This window comes from Polyodon spathula, chromosome 2, assembly GCF_017654505.1.
Source record: "Polyodon spathula isolate WHYD16114869_AA chromosome 2, ASM1765450v1, whole genome shotgun sequence".
Lineage (NCBI taxonomy): Eukaryota > Metazoa > Chordata > Actinopteri > Acipenseriformes > Polyodontidae > Polyodon > Polyodon spathula.
Window position 1 is genome coordinate 2,169,214 of NC_054535.1, and position 16,487 is coordinate 2,185,700.

General features: G+C 41.6%; 1 protein-coding gene across 2 annotated transcripts in view; it reads left to right on the forward strand.

Moving 5' to 3' along the window:
- The first annotated feature begins 11,855 nt into the window (after nt 1-11,855).
- Nucleotides 11,856-16,487, forward strand: part of LOC121329031 (annexin A5-like) — a 31,257-nt gene continuing 26,625 nt past the window's right edge. For both annotated transcript variants that reach the window (XM_041274248.1, XM_041274259.1), the window contains exons 1-2: nt 11,856-11,960; nt 12,314-12,363. In XM_041274248.1, coding sequence (XP_041130182.1) covers nt 12,361-12,363 — 3 coding nt within the window. In that variant the 5' untranslated portion in view covers nt 11,856-11,960; nt 12,314-12,360. The remainder of the gene's footprint in view (nt 11,961-12,313; nt 12,364-16,487) is intronic.

Here is a 16,487-nt window from a genome sequence, read left to right on the forward strand (position 1 = left end):
TTGACACAGGGGTGGTACCGACAGACTGGAAAATTGCAAACGTAATACCGATCCACAAAAAGGGAAACAAAACTGAACCAGGTAACTACAGACCAGTAAGCCTGACTTCTATTATATGCAAACTTATGGAAACTATAATAAGATCCAAAATGGAAAATTACCTATATGGTAACAGTATCCTGGGAGACAGTCAACATGGTTTTAGGAAAGGGAGATCGTGTCTAACTAACTTGCTTGATTTTTTTGAGGATGCAACATCGATAATGGATAATTGCAAAGCATATGACATGGTTTATTTAGATTTCCAGAAAGCTTTTGACAAAGTCACACACAAAAGATTAATTCTCAAACTGAACGCAGTTGGGATTCAAGGAAACACATGTACATGGATTAGGGAGTGGTTAACATGTAGAAAACAGAAAGTACTGATTAGAGGAAAAACCTCAGAATGGAGTGTGGTAACCAGCGGTGTACCACAGGGATCAGTATTAGGTCCTCTGCTATTCCTAATCTACATTAATGATTTAGATTCTGGTATAGTAAGCAAACTTGTTAAATTTGCAGACGACACAAAAGTAGGAGGAGTGGCAAACACTGTTGCAGCAGCAAAGGTCATTCAAAATGATCTAGACAAGATTCAGAACTGGGCAGACACATGGCAAATGACATTTAATAGAGAAAAGTGTAAGGTACTGCACGCAGGAAATAAAAATGTACATTATAAATATCATATGGGAGATACTGAAATTAGAGAAGGAATCTATGAAAAAGACCTAGGAGTTTTTGTTGACTCAGAAATGTCTTCATCTAGACAATGTGGGGAAGCTATAAAAAAAGGCTAACAAGATGCTCGGATACATTGTGAAAAGTGTTGAATTTAAATCAAGGGAAGTAATGTTAAAACTGTACAATGCACTAGTAAGACCTCATCTTGAATATTGTGTGCAGTTCTGGTCACCTCGCTATAAAAAAGATATTGCTGCTCTAGAAAGAGTGCAAAGAAGAGTGACCAGAATTATTCCGGGCTTAAAAGGCATGTCATATGCAGACAGGCTAAAAGAACTGAATCTGTTCAGTCTTGAACAAAGAAGACTACATGGCGACCTAATTCAAGCATTCAAAATTCTAAAAGGTATCGACAGTGTCGACCCAAGGGACTTTTTCAGCCTGAAAAAAGAAACAAGGACCAGGGGTCACAAATGGAGTTTAGAAAAAAGGGTATTCAGAACAGAAAATAGGAGGCACTTTTTTACACAGAGAATTGTGAGGGTCTGGAATCAACTCCCCAGTAATGTTGTTGAAGCTGACACCCTGGGATCCTTCAAGAAGCTGCTTGATGAGATTCTGGGATCAATAAGCTACTAACAACCAAACGAGCAAGATGGGCCGAATGGCCTCCTCTCGTTTGTAAACTTTCTTATGTTCTTATGATTGTTATGTACACACATTCGCGGAGGTACGGAGCTGTTGCTAAGGGCCAGCATTGAACCTGGAACAGCACTACATTATTGTCACTCTTTCAACTGTATCACCCACCATGAATACTACAGTGCGCACCCAGGACTGGTGATCGTATATACTCTGTTCCATTGTCCACAGGTCTTGACAGCCGATCTTGCATTGTTCCACACCCTCCCATCTCATCTATTCTCCCTACTTGACCTGGAAAATGACCTTTACACACCTGATCCTCTCCTCCTGCTTTTGCATCTCATTGACTACCAGCTTCCTCCGTTGAGCTGGGGTTGCCTTGTGCCATGTAGGAGGAGCTGAACTGAGACCAAAACCTCCTTTTCCATGCTGAACTTGCCCCATAATATCTCAGATTCGAAGGGCAGCCTTAGCATCCTCTACAGTTTTCTTTGCTGTCCCTTACGCATTTGTTGCATCAATCTACTAATGTCACTGTGGCAGAGCAAAGCACTGCCCTTTATAAATTGGCAGGGATGGGGTTAAATTCCCCTACCTGCCTGGGTTTATTGTGTTCAGGTGGCTGGGGTTGATTAGTTGATTAGCATAATTAACAAAAGAAGGTATTATTTAAATAATAAAAGGAGGCCTCAGCTTCCCATTGGAGAGGAGGGAGCTGAGGAAGCAGGTTGGTGTTTTTTGTTTGTGATTTTTGAATTTTCTAAATCCAGTGACGGCATCTCCCAGCCTGGAAATCTTTAAGTTTTGCTTTTTGTTTGGTTATTTGTGTTTAAATACCTTTATTTTTGCACTTGTGCCCTTTTATTTTGTGTTTATTTAAAATTAAAGTTATTTTTTTTTAACTATAGTCTGTCTCTGGGCCTCTATCCACTCTCCAGCCTGTCACATTTGGTGTGAGAAGTGAGATATAGCGCTCCAGGAGGTTTGGAGCAGTACTGCAGGATTTTTTTTTTTTTTGGGACAATTTTTTTTAAAATAAATTAGAAAATGGGAAAGAAGAGCAGACAGCGGCAAAGGCAGGAGAGGCAGCAGCCAAAGAAATGTAAGCTGCTGCAGCCACCGCTGGAGGACCCGGCCAGCCTCTTCCCCTGGTGTTCCTGGTGTGGAAAGGAGGACCACTGTTGGAAGTCCTGTCCAGATGTGCTACCTGCAAACTGGTGTGGCCGTTGTGAGGAGGACGGCCACAACTGGGCAGGATGCCCCTATAATCAGGCCCAGGAACGGGTGCAGTTTTCACCCAGGCATCAAGGGCCACCCCACTACCTCCAGCACCACCACCTTCACCACCATCCCAGGAGATCTGGGACTGGTTGATGCACCCTGAGGCAGACCTCGTCCACGACATCCCCATAGTTATCAACACGCTGTGGTGTCGAGATGGAGAGATGTGGGAAAACTGGGAGGAACAACACCACCCGGCATCCTTCCCAGAGGTTGCCCTCATGGTTGTTAATTACCTGGCGGTAGACATGCCGTGCCGAGAGTCAGAGAGGGAGGAGCTGCCGTCCCGAGAGCCAGAGAGGGAGGAGCCGCCTCTCCCAGAGCCAGAGAGGGAGGAGCCACCTCTCCCAGAGCCAGAGAGGGAGGAGCCGCCTCTCCCAGAGCCAGAGAGGGAGGAGCCGCCGCTCCCAGAGCCAGAGAGGGAGGAGCTGCCGCTCCCAGAGCCAGAGAGGGAGGAGCTAGGGACCAAGGATGCCTGCCTTGCACCGCCCAAGGATGCCACGCTCGCTCCGCTCAGGGATGCCACATTTGGATTGCCTGGGGTTGCCTGCTGCTCCGCATTTCCTGGGGCTGCTGGTGTCTCCTTTTTGTCTCCTAGGGTAGCCTCCCGAAGGTCCGCTGCCGCCGTCGCCTCCCGAGGGTCCGCCGCCGTCCCCGCCTCCGTCACCAGAGAGAGCCGGACCGCCGTCCTGGGAGGGTCCAGTGCCACTAAAGGGTCCAACGCCACCAAGGGTCTGGTGCTGCTAGGGGAATCCACGCCGTCCGAGGAGGCTGCACCCACACTGTCCAGGGGTGCTGCCTGCCCGCTAGCACTGCATCTGCTGGAGGGTCCAGGTCCCCTGACAGCATCGCCGTACTACCTTGGAGATCCGGGGCCCCCTCAACCAAAGAAGGCTTGGGGGCTCCAACATCAACCCCGCCCTCCACCGCCCACCGAAACAGCCCACCCAAGGGACATAATTGGACTCTTTGGGGGAGGAGGGCGGAGTTGGCCGATTACTGCCGGTGTACTTTATACATGGGGGGAGGTGTGTGGCAGAGCAAAGCTCTGCCCTTTATAAATTGGCAGGGATGGGGTTAAATTCCCCTACCTGCCTGGGTTTATTGTGTTCACGTGGCTGGGGTTGATTAGTTGATTAGTATAATTAATGAGCAATCAGCGCCCAGCCACCTGACATAAAAGGAGGCCTCAGCTTCCCATTGGAGAGGAGGGAGCTGAGTAAGCAGGTTGGTGGTTTTTGTTTGTGATTTTTGAATTTTCTAAATCCAGTGAAGGCATCGCCCAGCCTGGAAATCTTTATTAAGTTTTACTTTGTGTTTTGTTATTTGTGTTTAAATACCTTTATTTTTGCCCTTGTGCCCTTTTATTTTGTGTTTATTTAAAAATAAAGTATTATTTTTTTTGAACTGCAGTCTGTCTCTGGGCCTCTATCCACTCGCCAGCCTGTCACAGTCATTTCCAGTCGGACTTTGGCGCATTTAAACTCCTTGGTTAGAGCAGAGATTGGTAGCTGCAGTATTCCTTTACCATAAAGTCCCACTCTGCTGAGGCAGTGTGGAACTCCCAACCATTTCCTGACGTATGAACTGATTAAAGCTTCCAGCTTCTCAACTGTTGTCAAGGAAACCTCGTACACAGTCAGTGGCTACAGCTGTCTTGGCAGTAGACCAAACTGAAAGCACCAGAGTTTCAGTTTGCCTGGTAAAGCGCTGCTGTCTATGCTCTTCAACCCTTCCACTGCTTGCTGTCTAACTTCTCCCACATGAACTGTGTCCTTTAGATCCCCGTCGTACCATCTCCCTAGACTCTTCACTGACTTCTCGGACACTGTTGGTATTGCCTCACCATTAATGTAGAACCTTTTACCTACTACTTTGCCTTTAATTATAGAGATGCTCCTTGATTTAGTGGGCTTGAATTGCATTTGTGCCCATTCAGTGTTATTGGTTAATTTGCCCAATAACTGATTAGTGCACTAACATGTTTTCTAAGGGGGAGTTATTTAGAAGTTGTCTAGGAATGCTCGTGCAAGCGCAATGCTCTGCGTACCACTTTTTTTATCCGCGTATCTGGAAATAACACAATATCAGTCATTATAAAGCACAGTGACCAAATAGCTCAGTACACAGTGGCAGGGCTGCAAAGGAAAACTTTTGTTTTTTTAAAGTAAAAAATGATACAATTATTAAAAAGGCTGGTCAACACAAATCCATTCTATTTGACAAGTTTTCTTGAAGTTTAAAACACGAAAAAAGTTTCAGATGATCACTGCTGCAGTAAACACTGTTGGGGAGGAACAAAGAACAGCAGCCGAAATAAGAAAGAAATGGATAGATCCAGCGAACAGAACGAAATTAAAAGAAGGAAAAAGAAGATAGATGAAAAATCTTTAAAGTTGATTGAAGAAAACAAAAATACCTCACTGTCGACAGGGATCTGGAGCTGAGTAGAAGTGACAGGCTGTACTTTGAAGTTCTACACAGACACACACACACACACACACACACACACACACACACACATATATATATATATATATAGAGAGAGAGAGAGAGAGAGAGAGAGAGAGAGCGAGAAAGATGGTTTTCAGTGACTGAGTTACAAGAAAATAATTTCATCTAGGATTTATGACGTCATAAACTACAAGAACGTTTTAATTGTTGCTTGCTTGGTTGGTGCTCCCATTGGTGGAGGATGATTGTAAATCTTCACAGAAACATATTTGTTAAGTGCCTAAAAAACATGAATTGTCTGTGTTGTCGAGTGATTGAAATCTTGAAGGTCATTGACCGGAATGTCTTTAGTTTCTCTGAGATACGAATGTACCAGCTTTACAGCAATTGTTTTTAACGTAGTCTCATTTTGTTACTTGTTAATGAACATTTCTTTACAGTGGATGTTATCGAGTGATTGGAAACTAGACATTTTGTGTTTGAATTGAAAGTGGTCTTCGACTGCGAATCTATTGCCGTTTTGTTTATACACACATAAGCTTAGTTGCTTTGAAAAATGTCTTGAACGATACAATCAGGTTCTTTCACTACTTGACTTGATTCAATGAGTAGTACACAACAAGCTTCAATATGAAAGCTGAACATTCATTTCAACAAACAACAAGTTTTTAATGAAAAATTGTAGCCTCCTTCACTACAGTGAAAACTGGCTTTTGTTATTTTTAAATACCACTTCTTGTGATTATTACAGCTGCTTAATAACAGGAACAACATGTTATTTAGGGCTGGTGTTGAAATTCAACACGCTCAGGCCTGCCTGTATCCGTACCCCCACGCAGGAACTGCTGAGCTTCCCCTATTCAACAAAACATAAAAGCAGTAACAACGGTCTGTTCTCTCTTGCCTTTTCAAAGAATAGAGTTTAATTAATACAGAATAAAACCAAACCAAACCAAACCACTAATTTCTGTTTAGGCTAGAACAATTATCTAGTCTAAACAGAAATGTATTTATTTATTTATTTATTTATTTATTGCAATTTCCACAAACTGCAGGTTCTGTTGCATTCACAGCAATGATAATATTAAATATAACTCGATATTACTACAGCACGGATCATGGGTCAAACCAGGGTTTTTTTTTTAAACATTTTTTTTTTACGTTGTATAAGATGTAGAATACATGATTATGAAATCTAACACTAGTACATGCTCTTTCAAGTAAGCTTGTTATGATTTTGAATAGTTGTAGTCGTAGTAGTACCCACATAATAATTGCTGGATAAGTTGCAGCAATACGACTTCCAAGTGCTGCGTCACCCAGGCTGTCACCACGGCGATGCTGATGCTTTGTCTCAGTGACCCTGCCTGGAGGCAGAGTGTAAGTACTGTCACCGAAGGGAGAAGAGAGAAAGTGAGGCTTGTCAGGTCCATGCCACACGGGAAACAACAGCGCAGGAACCAGAAGAGTGGACATGGGAGCAGCTGGCAGAACTACAGAGTGAAGATGAGGACATTGCACCCCTGCTGAGGTGAAAGTGAGCAGACCAACGGCCTACTTGGGAAGAGGTTGCCCCACACGAAGCGCTGGTGAAGGCTCTATGGGCTCAATGGGACCACCTGGAAATGAATTCAATTCGAAGATGGCCACCAAAACATTGTTATGAGATACACTCCTGCCTATTGGTAGGTGTCACTGAGCTCTTTCCATCAAAGCTGCCGATAGGCCCTCTCGTCTCGGTGACCCCCTCGGTCCCTCCTCCCGAAGGTACTTAACCGTCACGCAGGGGGGTTTCGATCTCTTTCGCTTCTCACGATTGGTACAGTAAGACCTCTCTGTTGCATTGAGCCTTTTTTCTTTTAAAATGTGCTGCATAAGCTACTGCTCGTTCCCCTGCACTTGATGCTGAAAGCTGGCCTTTGCCACTGTTCCCAGAATCAGTGGTTTAAAAATTAGAAGCCATTTTATTCTATTTCTGACTATCAGCACTATCCAGTGCTCCATCTTGAGGGTTGCACACGACCTGCCCACAGCTGGCCGCATTGGCGTTACCAAGACGCTGCTCCGGGTGTGCCATTGCACCAGTATAATAAGAAGAACATAAGAACATAAGAAAGTTTACAAACGAGAGGAGGCCATTCGGCCCATCTTGCTCGTTTGGTTGTTAGTAGCTTATTGATCCCAAAATCTCATCAAGCAGCTTCTTGAAGGATCCCAGGGTGTCAGCTTCAACAACATTACTGGGGAGTTGATTCCAGACCCTCACAATTCTCTGTGTAAAAAAGTGCCTCCTATTTTCTGTTCTGAATGCCCCTTTGTCTAATCTCCATTTGTGACCCCTGGTCCTTGTTTCTTTTTTCAGGCTGAAAAAGTCCCTTGGGTCGACACTGTCAATACCTTTTAGAATTTTGAATGCTTGAATTAGGTCGCCACGTAGTCTTCTTTGTTCAAAGACTGAACAAGACTGAACAGATTCAATTCTTTTAGCCTGTCTGCATATGACATGCCTTTTAAGCCCGGAATAATTCTGGTCGCTCTTCTTTGCACTCTTTCTAGAGCAGCAATATCTTTTTTATAGCGAGGTGACCAGAACTGAACACAATATTCAAGATGAGGTCTTACTAGTGCATTGTACAGTTTTAACATTACTTCCCTTGATTTAAATTCAACACTTTTCACAATGTATCCGAGCATCTTGTTAGCCTTTTTTATAGCTTCCCCACATTGTCTAGATGAAGACATTTCTGAGTCAACAAAAACTCCTAGGTCTTTTTCATAGATTCCTTCTCCAATTTCAATATCTCCCATATGATATTTATAATGTACATTTTTATTTCCTGCGTGCAGTACCTTACACTTTTCTCTATTAAATGTCATTTGCCATGTGTCTGCCCAGTTCTGAATCTTGTCTAGATCATTTTGAATGACCTTTGCTGCTGCAACAGTGTTTGCCACTCCTCCTACTTTTGTGTCATCTGCAAATTTAACAAGTTTGCTTACTATACCAGAATCTAAATCATTAATGTAGATTAGGAATAGCAGAGGACCTAATACTGATCCCTGTGGTACACTGCTGGTTACCACACTCCATTCTGAGGTTTTTCCTCTAATCAGTACTTTCTGTTTTCTACATGTTAACCACTCCCTAATCCATGCACATGTGTTTCCTTGAATCCCAACTGCGTTCAGTTTGAGAATTAATCTTTTGTGCTGGACTTTGTCAAAAGCTTTCTGGAAATCTAAATAAACCATGTCATATGCTTTGCAATTATCCATTATCGATGTTGCATCCTCAAAAAAATCAAGCAAGTTAGTTAGACACGATCTCCCTTTCCTAAAACCATGTTGACTGTCTCCCAGGACCCTGTTACCATATAGGTAATTTTCCATTTTGCATCTTATTATAGTTTCCATAAGTTTGCATATAACAGAAGTCAGGCTTACTGGTCTGTAGTTACCTGGTTCAGTTTTGTTTCCCTTTTTGTGGATCGGTATTACGTTTGCAATTTTCCAGTCTGCCGGTACCACCCCTGTGTCAAGAGACTGCTGCATGATCTTGGTTAGCGGTTTGTAAATTACCTCTTTCATTTCTTTGAGTACTACTGGGAGGATCTCATCCGGCCCAGGGGATTTGTTTATTTTAAGAGCTCCTAGTCCCTTTAACACTTCTGCCTCAGTTATGCTAAACTTATTTAAAACTGGATAGGAAATGGATGACATGTGGGGAATGTTGTCCGTATCCCCCTTTGTAAAAACTTGTGAAAAGTAATCATTTAATATATTTGCTATTTTTTTTTTCTTCATCTACGATTTTGCCATTTGTATCTCTTAAACATTTAATCTCCTCTTTGAATGTTCGCTTGCTGTTGTAATATTGGAAAAACATTTTGGAATTGGTTTTAGCTCCCTTAGCAATGTTCATTTCTATTTCTCTCTTGGCCTTTCTAACTTCCTTTTTGACTTGCGTTTGCAGTTCTGTGTACTCTTTCTGCGTACTTTCTTTTTGGTCCTTTTTTAATGCTCTGTAAAGTGCCTTTTTTCGCTGAGTATTTTTTTTAATTGAATGACGGTGAGCCCATGGAGAGGGTCGCCATCAATGTTCTTGGCTCCCTGCCAACAATGGAGAGTGCCAACCGATTTATATTAATCGCCATGGACTATTTCTCCAAATGGCCTGAAGGCTGCACCCTACCCAACCAAGAGGATGTAGCAGTGGTCGAGATTTTCTTGGAACAGTCTGGGGATGAAAACGAGAATGGACCAAGAACGGAATGCATACACCAACTGCAGGACCACATGGATAAAACCCATCGGTTTGCCTGCTGCCACGTAAGAGGGGAGACTAACCGACAGAAGTGGCAGTACAACATCTCTGCCCGAGAGACCCATTTTGAACCAGAAAAGGTCTGGGTCTACTCCGCAGGATCAGGGGCAGGAGCCCAAAGCTCACCAATGCCTGGGAGGGGCCCTGTACGGTGCTGGAAAGGCTCTCAGACGTTGTCTACTGGGTGCAGCTTAAGGGAAGATGACGGAAGGTCATCCTTCATCCAGACCGGCTGGCACCCTATCATCCTGGAGAGCCTGAAGAGAATGAGACACAGGTGCCCCTGAGAGGGAAGATCCCCCTCTTGACCTGCCTGTCCTGTCTAGAGGAGTGGCACCACTCTCCAGTAGGGGAGTCGCAACCGGAGAGGGTTCCTGCTGCCCTACACACACCGAGGAGTGCCACAAGGGCCCACAAGGACTGTCCATTCTGCTGTCGGCTGGGTCCCCTACCCACCACGGTTGCCTAGGACGATGCTGACAGCCTCAGCTGCCGAGGACAATGGGAGCTGGGGGAGGTCATTGTAAATAGTTAGGTTATGGGTAGTGTTAGGGCCAGGTGGGTACAGGGGTCTCAGGGTGGTTTATTTTGGGGACTGACCCTGTGGTTAGGGATGTCATTTTACCACATTCAGGGACGAATGTGTCTGTCTAAGAGGTTTGCAGTGTAACTTGCTATCACCCCAATTTGGGTAAAAGGGGAAACAGGATTAGGAACCCCCCTGTTCCCAGAGTGGCTCTACATTGACACACACACCAATGTGTTGTGGACTGCCTATAGCATGTTATGGGGGTCTTGATTGACAAGTGGGGGTTCTACGGGTGTTTTCCGCGGGTTTAATTTGGAGTTTGGATAGGAGGTTGACTCTTGTTTGGGTGGGATAAGGGAACGATATAGGGGGACCCGGGATTAATTAGAGCTGAACTATTCGCAAGCTTTCCGGTACACTATTAGAGTGGGCTGGTACAGTGTAAACAGTTAAAGGAAATAAATACTTATTTGTACCTGAGCAATGTGGTCAGGAGTGTCTGTGGGGAGGGGTGGGCAGGAAGTGGGGGTGGGGGTCAGGATGGGGAACGCCAGTTTGTTATTAAAGTCTATAGGTGTGTAGGGATATTTTTGGGGCTTTTGGGCTTTTTACCTCAACTGGGGGTCTTTCCCCACCCTACCCTAAATAAACCGTGCTTGTTTTTAAACTTGACCTTACTGTTATTTTTCACCCACATCACTTTGTTACAGGTCATTAAATAAATACTTTTGCTTTGTAATTATTTAAACCTTTGTATACAAAAGTATCGCAAAGCACTGCACAGAACATAGCAGAAAAAAAGAACAAACCACAATACAGCTGTATAGCATATCCAAATTAAAAAAAAAAGTTGTATGCTGCAGTTACATCTCCATTTCAGCCCTGTATGTATGAGCGCCTATAATGTTTAAATCCGACCAAAAGTGTACAGTTTCACAGTGCTAGTAGTATGAGCGCCATGGTGCAGTGTGTCCTAACATTGCTACTTGCGGCTGCTGTCTGGCAGTCGCAGGTTTCTGATGAAAATCGGCGATGTGGCAGCCCTTTGAAAACCCATGTTTTACTTGCGAGGTGCTTGCGATTGTGAATCGTCGCAAAACGCTTTTAGAAACGGGTCCTCCACCATTTATTATGTTTTCTTTGACTGCAATTAGACGAGGGCAATCCTTCCATTATATAAATCTGACTCGAGCAGTCATTGTTGGATAGAGGCTTGTCAATTGGAAATCGCCTTTTCACTTGGCACTAAAGAGAATATTCAGAATATGCCTGTCCTGTTTTCCATTAGGTCAATAGGAAGATCCACCAAAACAACAAGGGAAAATCCTGTATTATGTTAGGAACTATTTTCCTTTGAGAAGGATACAGAGGCAGACAAACGCTTATTATTTATAGACTACCGGAAATCAAAAGCACAGATTAAGGACAATCATTTAACAACGTTTATCCATTTTTTAATAAATCAAAAAGCAAAACAAACAATTTCCAGTCATTGAACAAATAATATTTAAATAAAAAACATACTTCATTTAAACTTTTTGTTCATGACAAACGTATTGCCCGCCCCCCCGTCCCGAATTTAGTATTTTAAAACTTCATAGATCATAATTTTATTTCAAGAAAATAAAATATAATTAAATTAAATTAAATTAGAAAAAAAAAACGGTTTTAAGCACGCCTATTGTAAAATCAAGTACAAGATATTTGGGTTTAAAACGCAATAAAAGCCCAGAAACAGAAAAAAGATTTAACAGGCGTTGATATATAAATGTAAAATGTCGGCTTCTTGATGCATTGTTATATTAATTAGAGGCCAATGTTCTACCTCGACAGAAAACAACACTTCCCACAACTCACTACTTCTTTGCACACGGGTTTTGTACACAGGGTGTGGCAGCACTAGAAATACAGAGTTTAGTTTTTTGACTTTACTCTGCAGCTAGTGGCTTGAGGGTGTCTTGTTCCTGCAGCGTGCACAGACCAGCACCAGCGCTATATTTTGTAAGTATATGTAACGCCAGGTTATATTTAAATTAATTCAGTAAGCGAGCAGGTGGTTGACGTATTTGGGGTTAGTTTTATTGTAAAAAACTGCATTAATTTGTAATAGGTCACCTTTCCTGGGTGTAAAAAAAAAAAAAGTACAGTTCACGGGAACAATAATAAGCAAATGTACAGTGCACAAATATATTTCTGAATTTGTATAGTCTGTTCATAACAAGTTCTTTGTATTGTGTTCAAACTGGACAGCAATGAAGCGAACGCATCAGCAGTGCCAGCTGCTTCATAAACCGGCTTTGAGGTTTTCATCGCACGTTTTTGCAAGTTTTGATACAGGCTTCTTCTCTCGGCAGGTGAAGTTTCTCTGTAATCTACCTACATCATAATCACAGCGGAAACAATGGTAAGTGTGATTCGAGCTTTATAATGCAGCACTGCTGATAATAATCTATTTAACCACTATTGAAAAACATGCACGAGTCACAATATTCGTTATTAAACTTTTAGCTTTGCGTATTCAAGGCTACATCAGTGTTGTAGCTGCATACTCTTTTTTTTTTTTTTTTTTTTTTTTTTTTTTTAAAGGTGTTGTTTCTGTCTCATTTGCATTAGCTACATTGAGACATTACCTACAGGGACTAATCCAGTACAGGAAAGCTAGCAAATAACTCGCTGATACAACTCTGGACAAAAGTTTTGCCTCACCCTATGGAATTGACTAATTTTGCTTCATAAAGTCGAAAGAAACTTGTTGAGTACCACGTTGTAATTTTCCATATACTTAACGTAACAAAGACAAAAATGTGACATTTTGAAATCTAACATGAAATACTGTACTGCTATTATGGCTTCTGGTAGAGTTTTGCCATATCATTCTGTAGTTTATTTCATTACATAATGTAACAAAAAAAAAGTCTAATTGTCTTAATCCTAAAATTCTTGGTGATGCTAAACTTTTGGCCATAGCGGTACAGTGTCTATTGCAGTTCATCCTTTTTTTTTAACTTATTTGTTTATGTATGTAAACTTGTGGAACCACCCTAGTCTGAACTTCACCAGTATTATTCATAATCATGTGAGCTTTGGAGGCAGACTTCATTTTTCCAGATTGCTTGTGCTCAGTCAGCAGCTGTGTTTCTTCACGGAGTGGGAGTTGGAGCAGGTCCCAGTCAGTCTGGCCCTCTCTTAGATTCAGGATAGGTGGGGGTAAGACATCCGGGCATATCCAGCAATGACTAATTACTATTGAATACTATTCAAACAAATGCAATGTGCATGGTAGAAAAACGATCCAGTGTCATTTGTCATGTTACCAAATGATGAATATTGCGAGTGTAAATAGGCAAGGTGTAGCACAGGAGATGGATAGGCTGTGTTTATTCACAGATGTTCCACCCTGCCTGTTTTGCTTGCTCTTGCTCCTATTTGCTAGTGGCTGTTTGTAATCTGGAGGAAGTCCCCTTTGTTATTGGCTGTTTTTAACAATCTTCATGGCTTGCAAAGTAACTTCTTTTGAACTTGATTATTATAAGCTGTACCGGATCTTGCGGAATTCATGACCTTGTGCTGGATTCATGAGCTGAGCAGATATTTGCATAATGGCAGGTGACTGCCCTGCCCTTTTCATTAATTGTAATGCATAAAGAGAACTGCCAGTCCCAAGGACTAGCTCAGCAGGGATCTTACTGCCTTGCAGCTTTTTAATATTATTGCATTTGTTTGTTTAAAGAATCGCCTTCACCTGTTGCCTTGTTGACAATATCTTACTTTGCACAGTCTAGGGTACGTTTCAAATTACAGGCTAGAAATGATCTTGGGAAAGACAGTCTCTAGAGTGGATATTCTCCCTGGCAAACAGGTGGGGCTAATTATTCGAATAGCTTCGGGTATTGTGTACATTTGACAAACATGAGAACACCTACTCATTAAATAGTTCACTGGCATCAAAGTGAATAAGGGCCTTTTGTTATACAAGGACCCCAAATTGGCTTCTGAGCATGATAGTTCAGTTAACCTACATTACCTTGAATAATATTTCAAGGTTTTTAGATGCCAAAACACTTAAACTCCAAAATATTATCTTTTAAACACAACTGGAACTAAAGGCTCCAAACCCAGGAAAAAAGGGGTTAAAGATTTTGATTTAAAATAAAAATTAATTGGAGTGCATTTGGCCTCTGCTGTCTAAAGGAAATCATACATTTATCCCAGTGTGACATATCATTTTAGAGAGTCAAAGCTGAAAGACAGTGTCTCAGAACAGGACCACTTATTGTGCATTTGTCATAAGATAATCTGGTACATGTTTTAAAGAAACATCTGGAAGTTTTAGTTGCTCATACAGTATGATTCTTGGTTGTGTTTAGAAAGAACCCAGCACCATGTGGTGTTCTATCTCTTTTTATAACTGGGCGTGCTTCTGTGTGGTGTTTTATATATAAAATAGTTATGGGAATTCTGAGTCACTGTGACTAGACTGAAAAGCTCCATCTGTGTCCAGATTTCCTGTTTCAAACCTAACACAAATATTTGTGCTATTGCGATACAACCAGAAATGTTGCCCTTTCTCTTGTTTAGATGATTATTTCATATTTTCCAGAAATACTTGAATTGCGTATCTCTTTTTGTTAAATTTAGGGCTGTCACTATTTAAAATGTATCGGTTAATTAATCGGTAGATTGTTCAGTGCACATTTTTAATAAATGTAATGATCGTATAGTGGCTGTCCTGCATAGTAATACTTGGATCAATAGAATCTAAAAAACAGAGTTTTTAAACTATTTTTATTTTAGTAAATGTAACAGATGTTACCTTTTCTGTTCTATTACCCTAATGAAACAGATTTAGGGTCCTGATAACTCAGTCACACAAGCCCTAAGGGCCAGAGCAGCACAGTTATGAGTACTGTTTAACCACTCTGGGGTAACCCCCTGAACAGCAAAATTATTAGCAAAGCACAAACATGGAAACAAAAAACAGCCCGAGGTTTATAACTAAATCAACAATGTATTATGTTGGTCAGGATAAATTTTACCACAGCTCTGGTTACAATGCACGTGAGTAACTTTGCAGACACACATTTGGCAATCATTTAAATCACAATAGATAAATATTCCAGGTCCAAGTGTGTGTGTGTGTGTGTGTGTGTGTGTGTGTGTGTGTGTGTATATATATATATATATATATATATATGTATATATATATATATACATAACACGCGCACACTATCAGCAATCCTTGTACGAAACAAGATGATAATTATGATTTGTACAGCACTTGAACCCCTTTTTATACTAGCTAAAACCACAGTGCCCTTCCTGGGAGAGAGAGTGCACTTCAAATCAGCACTTCTCTGAAAAGCAGCACACATTTCTCTCTGCCCAGAATGCTTTCTTAATGCATAATTAAATTGTTAAAAATAAATAAATAAATAAAATTATCTGCACTCAACCCTTTAGCTGACTAATCGGTCCGATGACTCTCTTAATTGGAACAGCCCTAGGTAAATTGTGAGATAGTTAATGGCGTTGATACTGTCGCTCAAATGTTGTATTAACTGGATGTTCCTCGCATTTTGTTCTGCTTGTATGAACAAGTATTTTATTTATGGTGTATATTACATGTTCCTTGTATATTTCCAATTTAGATACGTTTTGAGGTACTGCAAAATAGGGATAATATTGCAGAAGGTGTTTATTATGCAGACTGTATCTTATTGCAGTGCTAAATCGGTAAAACAGCTGTCTATTTTCATTATCCTGTTGCCTAAGATTTGATCCATATATTATAATTGTCGTGCTTTGACTAGACAGAGCTTAAGCATAAGTCTTCTTTGTATGGCAGTTCCTCTGAAACTGTTTGTTTCCATGCAATTACTTACGCAACGAAGGCGCCCCTCCCAGAGAGATGTTAAGACTGTTTATAGTCTTTGGACACTGTCTGGATGAAGGAAGCAATGCAGTTTACACAGCTGCATCTGTGATGTGTGTTCTGATGGTTTCTGGTAGTTTAGTTTAGTTGTGATTCGTGGTGGTGTTTAAAGAAGGACTTGAACACCATTTCGAGTTTTTATTTTATTAGGCCAGGCCAGCGCTTTCTCAGTATCTTACGACTGTAAAGTTTCAGCCCAGATTCAGTTGAAACAGACACTGACTGAGTGTCGCTGTGCTCGCTCGCTTGTCTTCTAGTCTGGTTAAAGTAAAGCATTCTGTCCTGCCTGTAAGGTAAGCTCAGTAATTATTCCAGCCAAAGGATTTGGCTTTATTGGGCTTTTATCTACTTTATATAAACACTGTTGTTTTACACTTTTTTTCTTTTGTGATTCATTGCAAGGCCCAGTCGTCCCCTTTTGTGAGTACTACAGGGGGTGTTATTACTTTGAGTGCAGTTTATTGAAAACGTATTGCATTACTGTCAGTTCAGTTGCATTGCCATTGCGGACTGGAACTGAAGCTCACTGTACTTTTCGTCAGATTCATAAAGAAAGGTCCTTAGGCATACAATGTGTTTTGCTCCACACTGCTAAA